At 37.2% G+C, this 7814-nt stretch overlaps 1 protein-coding gene across 8 annotated transcripts in view; it reads left to right on the forward strand.

Moving 5' to 3' along the window:
- Positions 1-7814, forward strand: part of AKT3 (AKT serine/threonine kinase 3) — a 282574-nt gene that overhangs the window by 240110 nt on the left and 34650 nt on the right. For all 8 annotated transcript variants that reach the window (XM_023536572.1, XM_023536569.1, XM_023536574.1 and 5 more), the window contains one exon: positions 1378-1506. In XM_023536572.1, the coding sequence (XP_023392340.1) occupies positions 1378-1506 (129 nt within the window). The remainder of the gene's footprint in view (positions 1-1377; positions 1507-7814) is intronic.

The raw sequence follows: 7814 nt of genomic DNA on the forward strand, positions 1-7814 counted from the left end.
ATTTTTAAAAGGTTCAACGATACATGTAGGGTTCATTCAGCTTTCTGAAGGCTTGTCAAAGCCAGACTCACTTCTCTGAAGTATATGCAATCAGTGAAACACGTATTGAGCATTTAGATCAACCGGTGGCACATTTAAGGACTTTGCCCAAGGACTTCTGTCTGTCTGATCTTTCACTGAGCACAACGTGCTTAACCGTATATAGTTTTTGGTTTATGAGACTTTGGATAACACGACAGAGTATGATGTCGTCATATTTTATTTTATGTGATTGATATCTACTTATATTCTTACGTGGAGTTCTGTTTTGAATGTGATGTTGACTTCAGAGTTCAGATAAGACTTTTGTATGTCGTCACATGAAGGGATAGAATAAGTACTTCTTAAATAAGTTAGTTATCATTCATCCTGCTAATATATATATTTTCACATGTGTTTCTTGTGTGTATTCCTTGCGTGTACCCTTAGGTTGTAGCTACGTGAGTGGGCAGGGTTAGGGGCCCTGTCCATATAAGGCTATAGGATCACGACTCAGAACTCTTACGTATCTTCGTGTGATGATAAGCGTAACTTTGGTTTCAAAATGGAATAAAAATAATCAGTTATTGTCGCTATTTTAATTTTACTGGCTTTGCATGAGCTCCTTCCCCTCTTGCATTTCATAGTTTTCACTTACAGCAGATCACCTTTCTACTTGGTTAAATCTTTAAGATTCTCTTTGGTGTTTTTTAATTAATGGCTTCAAAGAGAGTCCAACTGTATAATATTTGTACTACATATTTTCATAAACTGTTGAATGTTTGACTTTGATATTCTTTTTCTTTTTATGTTTAAAAGGGTTAGTATTTCTTTATTACAAAGAACTGCAAAAGAGGATATTGCCTTACCTTACAGAAATGATTTAGGTTTGATTTACAACCACCACCAAAAAAACATTTCTCTAAGTGAATATTTTATAGTAGCAATAGATTCCCAGGAGAAATTGTTGAAAACCATCTGTATATATCCAGAAGAAGATGCTCATCTCTTTGGGATTGTTTAGATCACAATTTATTAAAGACAAACAAACAAAAAAAACAATTGATATTTGCCTTGAAAAGTTAATTCGGCTTTAGTTTTCAGAACTTACACAATAAAGGCTCTTACTTCCATTGGTTTAAAGTCAGTAATATTCCTATCATGAAGTAGTTGATAAAAACATGTTTCTTTTTACACATGAGTTAGGAAGCTACAGGGTTTTTAAGAACAGAAGTTCTGTTAACTACAACTATGTCCTCTTTCCAAAGATCTTACTCAGCACTCAATAATTTTTCAAAACAGTATTTTCCTATATTTGAAGAATATAGAACAAATGATGTCATTTTTCTTACTATGCAGTTGGAGAATTTGATGCTGGATAAAGATGGCCACATAAAAATTACGGATTTTGGACTTTGCAAAGAAGGGATCACAGATGCAGCCACCATGAAGACGTTCTGTGGTACACCAGAATACCTGGCGCCAGAGGTGGGCCCGGTTCTGTTCACAGGGAAAAATAACAGTGACATCATGTTTTAGAAATTATTCTATTTAAATGTTAAAAAAAAAAAAAATCACAGCATCTACTACTTTTACCTGGATTTCAAGATGAACCAAGCCTCTTTTGCTTCTACTTATTTAATGTGGTATTATAGGGCAAAAATATATAGAAACTAAATTTTATAAACTTTATGAGCACAAAGGTGCTGACTGCAACATAGTCAATTTCTGTTTCTCGACCGAATACATTTTGTTTCCTGATTGTGCACGTGTTGATTGATTGATTAAAATGGAATAATCGAATGACTTCATCAGGAATGTTTTCAGTTTTAGAAACATTTGGATTTTCCTTAGACACAAAGAAATAATGATAATTTGCTTTTGTAGTATTGTGGATTTTCATACTTAATTTTAGGAAGTATTTCATTGGGAAAGTTAATGCACTGATAGTTAGCTACGGTTTTGAATTCACACCAAAGCAGACTCTAACCAGTGACCGCCCCGTGCGGAGAGTTCCACAGTAGCTCGGTTATTTGTTTACTCAACGAATGTAGAATCTGTGTCTCCTGTGTGTTGGGTGTTTTTCTGGGCGATGTGGTTACAGAAACAAGATACAAAGGACACTGCTTTTAGGGAACTTAGCCCTGGTGGAGGGAGACGGAATAAAAATAAATAAAGGACACAACATTGTGTAGTGAGTCAGTGCCAGGAAGAGAGACAGGCTGGGTTAAGGGAAGGATGTGGTGTGGTGGCCGTTTTAGAAAGTGTTCCAGTCACTATTGCTGTGTGAAAAATCATTCCAAAATCTAGTGGTGAAAAACTGCCATTTTATGTGATCGCGGATTCTTAGGAGTACAGACGGGCAGCGGGAATGGCCTCTGCTACACAGCATAAAGGTCTCAGCTGGAAGGACTACAGCAGGGCGTGACTCTGTGGCCGGAGACTGGAGTCTGCAGCTCTTCGCTGGCGTGTCTGACGCTGATGCTGGCTGTCGCTTGGCACTCAGCACAGCCCCCGCCTCTCTGTGGCCGGGGCTTCCTCCTGACTGTGTGGCCTCTGGGTTCTGAAAGTGACTGTCCTAGGGTGCAGATGAGGAGCTGTCTCCCCAACCCGGTACCATCAAGACATGTTTTATTCATTCTTGAAATGGTATATTTTTATGGTATATTTTTAATAATTTGGGGGGGTACAAGTCACATGTCATAAAATTCAGCCTTTCGAAGTACACGGTGGTGGTTTTTAGTATATTCACAAAATCGTGTAACTGTCACCCTTGTCTAGTTGCAGAATGTTATCAACTCCCAACAAAGGAACCCCGTTCCCCTCGCCTCCCCGTTCCCCTTGCCTCCCCTTGGGCAATTACTAAGGTACTTTCTGTCCCAACTGTTGTGCCTATTCTGGACATTTCATATAAAATGGAATCATAAAATACGTGGCAGTTGTGTCTGGCTTCTTTTACTTAGTCTAAGATTTATAAGGTTCATTCACATTGTGGCATATATCAGCCTTTCCTTCCTTTTTTGTGGCCGAATAATAGTCCATTGTGTGGATATACCACATCCGCGTATCCATTTAACAGCTGACGGATGTTAGGGTTGCTTCCAGTGTTTGTTGGGCTCCGATGCTGCTGTGAACTAGTTTCTGAGATCACACAGCATTGCCTTCCTGTGCTTACTGGTTCAGCAGTCCTAAGGCCACACAGATTCAGGGGAGTGTCGCAGACCCCCGCTCTCCATTGTGGAAGAGCACGTGGGACGGAGGTGCTGCTGCCACTGTCCTTGGCATACGTCCCCCTCTGCAGATAGCCGTTCAGAGAAAGCGATGTTTGACTAGAGACCTGAATGCTAAGGAGGAGGCAGCTGTTGCATAAAAGAGGGAAAGAACTTTCCAAACAGGAGAGCAGCTACTGTAAAAACCCCCAGGCAGGAACAAGCTGAGCTCTTCCTTCAGAATCCAACGAGGTTAGTGTGGCCGGAGCTGAAGAGGGAGGCATCCATCTTTGATGGATGAAGATCCCTGTTTGTGGAACATCTCGTATGTGCCATATGCTGAGTTAGCATGTTGCATGTTTACAATAGGCTTTGGTGATGGCAAACCTGCTTTTTTTAAAGGTGAGGGAACTGAGGATCAGAGTCTTTTATGTCATCTATGCACAGCAGGGCGGTGGTGGAGAGAGAATCACGATTCTAAGTTCATTTTTTAAAGCCCACTTTTGCACTTTTTTAACCGAATACGTCATGGCCCAAAAAAGAAAAAAGTCACAATTTCAAGGCCACTTACAGATGCAAATAATTGTCACTTTTAAAATTCTTTGTAAATACGCAACAGGAAAAGGTAATCGAAAGAAATTAGGAATTAGGACCACATTCAGAACGATCCCGCAGTCCTTATTATACATGTAGTAACTCAGGCCAGGTCATTATAATAGGCCTTGTCAAGTGGGGATTACATTTACATTTTAAGAATGTGGAGTTATTGTAAATAAGTGCTAATAATTTGAAATACAGTAAATTTCCAATTATCCTCTCGAGGGCTGCCAAAAATGTAATTTTCTCTGTTACAAAACCTGGACTTTAAAATTGTCTATTTTTGTGGCCGAATTAGGTAAAATTTTAGAAACAGCTCCTTGTTTATTCAAATACAAGATCATAATTTTTAGAATAGGATTGTTTTTGTGAATGTTATGAAAAACACGTTCTTTGTTTCTCTGGAGTTTAATTACCCCTGCTATACATTTGCCATAGATGATGTTATCCCATATTTAGAATAACAAAATTAGTTGTGTCACAATTAGGGGAAATTATTTCTGAAGAAGATAAATACGTCTCATTTTAGAAGCAGATGATCTTCTAAGAAACAAAGATATTGTTCTATATGCAAATGCTATCAACTAGAGAACAAAACCAAGAATTTAATTCAAGGGGGGCCCAATTGTTTACATGGAAAGTTTACAATTCACAAGAAATTGTCAATTTCTCTTTAAAGACAAGTAAGAAAACATTTCTGTATATACATATTTTTTAAATATTGCAGAAGTCTGGTCTTTAAAAGCAGTTTACATACCCATGGCTGACACATGCTGATTCATAATTTAAGTCTCGACACTTCATTTTTACAGGGGAGACTGGTCATTGTAGTGACTGCTTGAGGATGACAAGTCTTGAAAACAACTACTCATGAAATTTTAATTCTTATAGTTTAAGTATTTATATGAAGCACTGCATGTTTGTTAAATCAGAGTAACTTTGGATGTGTTTACTCAGTTTTAAAAACAAGAACTGAAGTCTTTTTTCTGATCGCTGATACGGACCACTTCACTAAAGAACATTCATTCATTTATTAAGGAAATATTTATTGAGTATTAGATGTCATGCATTATGTTAGATGCTGGGAATACAAAGATAGTAAGAAATGGTTTTTGTCCTCAAGTATTCTGCTGTTTACCAAGGGGACAAGGTACGGAGAATAATTACTACCGTGCACACACTAAGTGCTCTTCCGGCTTAGTCAGGAAGGAGGGGTGCGTGGGCCTGCTGGGGGCCCAGGGGCAGTAAAGGGGAGGCCGCTGGGGACGAGGCTGGACACGTGGAGAGGATGGCAAGTGCGTTTAGACCTCACGGGGAAGGGAAAGCCCCTTTCTGAGTGAGAGCGAGGCCGCGCGGCTGGGGTACAGGGTCCGAGTGAGGGCGGGGCTGGCAGGAGCCCCCTCCCCTTACTTCAGGTGGCGTCTCTCACTCCTTTTGAACCCTGAAATTTCTAGTCCATACCTTTGTTAAACGCCAGACTTCTCTTGATCGTCTGTCAGCAGCAGTTGTTTATCAGACCTGGACCACGTCCCTGAGCGCTGCTTCCCTACCGAATGGCTCTGTCACCGTGGCCCCTCTCCTCCCCTGTGGGAGAGACTTGCTTACGTGTGATGGACAGATCTCACTGCAACCTCTACTTCACCTGGCAGCGGTCAACCTCTGCCCGTTCAGTTCTTTTAATCAGATAGAAATGCTTTGCTGTTTAAAGATAGGTAAGGGTATCTAAAAGATGCTTCAAAAAGACTTAGAAATCAGTTCAAAACCGATTTAACTGTCCTTTAAATCAGATTCATAGTTGATTTTTAAATAAACTTAAGTTTTAAATGAGTAAGTTTACTTCTTGTGGCAAAGACCACCAGGAAAAATAAATGTTATAGTATAAAAATGCCATTTGTTGAAAGTGAATATTTTTAAATTTTTTGTTCTCTTACCTCCTTTGATGAAGAATTATAGCTCTTTAGTGTTAAAGGAAAAAAAAAAAACACGTATGTTTTAAAGAGGTTGCAGAGATACAGTCCTAGCGGGCATATAAACCACACGCTTAGTGTGTGACAGCCTCAAAAATGCATTAGTGTATATAGTTTTAAACGTGTTTTTGTTCTTACTGATATTAGAGGAGATAAACTTGACTTGCCATACATTATGAACCATAAGATATTTTGGAGGGATTTTGTTTTTGTAATCCCTACTGTATTTCACAATTAAACATTATAAATTAGAAATTACATATAAAATCTTACTGTTAAATTTTATTATTTGATTTGGCTCTCATTGAATCCAAACCATTTTATGCAGTGCTAATTATTTAGTCTCAGCTTTGCTCTTGAGTTAGCGGTACCTGATCAACTTTCCAACTGTAAAACAGTTTGAAAATCAAATGTAGCTTACATGCAAGACCCAACAAAATTAAAAGTGTTAAGTACGTTTTGGCAGTTCACTTTTATTATGCCCAGTCCTCAAATGTACCAGCAGATAATCATCTGAATGTTAGTTATTTTTCACATGCTTATGTGATCACACAAAAAGTACATGCTAAAAAGAAGCAGATGGTGACAGATGGGGAAGGTTGAATAAGGTGGTTTTGGAAACCTAGAGAAATGCACTTCTGTAATAGTGTAAAAATAAAAATTATTTGATAATCAAGTTAGAACTAACAAAAAGATTGCAAAAAATGATTTGATTGTTGGAAAATACATAGTATCTAGTTGTGGCTGCTATTCAGGGAAATAATGTATATACTTTTGTTTCATATGAATGTAAAAATTATTTTTTTCAGTGGCTAAAAATGTGTTTTTTTCGATGCATTCTTAGTTTATAGAACCTCATTTTTAGAAAGTATTCACTCGCTGTTATTTTATTCATTTTTCTTTTGAAACTTATCTTTAATATGTTTTATATAATATATATTTTGAAAATATCTGAAATAGCCCAGAATATTTTGATAACTATTTTGATACAAAGATTTGCTCAAAGTCATTGTGATGGTTTATAGATAATAGCACAAATGGAAATTAAATCCTGTGCAACTTTGAAGCTAACGATATACATTAACTTTTAGGAATGAGTCGAGAGAATCATAAACTAAAGGTAAAGGTAGTTGCTAGCATGGAGTGGTGTTGGCTGGGGAGTAGTTAGATTCTAACTTGATTTAAATAAATGTATTGAATGGAATTTTATTTATTTTAAATACAACAAAAAAAATGTTAAAGCCATCATTTTATGGTCTCTGTCAATATTCTCTTTAGGAGATCTTAAGAGGAATTAGGCCAAAGTTACTTATGTTTGCATATTTAATCTACAGGTAAATATAGTAGCGCACCTAGTTACATTTGCTTAACCCTTGGACAGAGGTCTGCTGTTTGTTCCAGATTGTGAATCTAAGTCTTAAAACTTGTAAGTTTTTTGTAAAAATAAAAAGCTGTTTTAGTAGCCTTTCTGAAACTGTATACATCCCTAATATTTAATTACTAATAATTCATGAAACACCTGTCCTCATAAGGTATTTATGAAAGCCTTCATTTTCCTGATAGTTCTGAAAAATCTCATCACCAGTAATAAGGGGACAATCACTGTGATTTGTCCAGGTAGAAGTTGGGTACTTTATGGTTTGAATTCATGTTTAAGAACTTCCATCATGTGTTGGCTTAATACTTATACTTTTTCTGAATAATATTAAAATCATCCCATTTTGTCCCAAAAGTGGACAATTTTAAAACAGGAACTAAAACGATAAATTTTAGTTCAATGGTAATGTCTGTCCATGTTTATAAGTAGCTGTTTTTACTTGCCCAGAGGTCTGTCAGTTCTTGTAGTAACTATTTTTCACCTAAAGTTTTTCCCACTGTGATGTGGTCTTTTGGCTTTAACAGTCAGAATATTTGCATTCAGTACTTCGGAATGATTCTAGTTTAAGCATAATTTAAAATTCTCTGAAGCCAAAGAATGTATGTAACAAAACTAACCCTGGATGGTGACACTCGTGGTGACCTG

The sequence above is a fragment of the Pteropus vampyrus genome, unplaced genomic scaffold, assembly GCF_000151845.1.
Source record: "Pteropus vampyrus isolate Shadow unplaced genomic scaffold, Pvam_2.0 Scaffold159, whole genome shotgun sequence".
Taxonomy (NCBI): domain Eukaryota; kingdom Metazoa; phylum Chordata; class Mammalia; order Chiroptera; family Pteropodidae; genus Pteropus; species Pteropus vampyrus.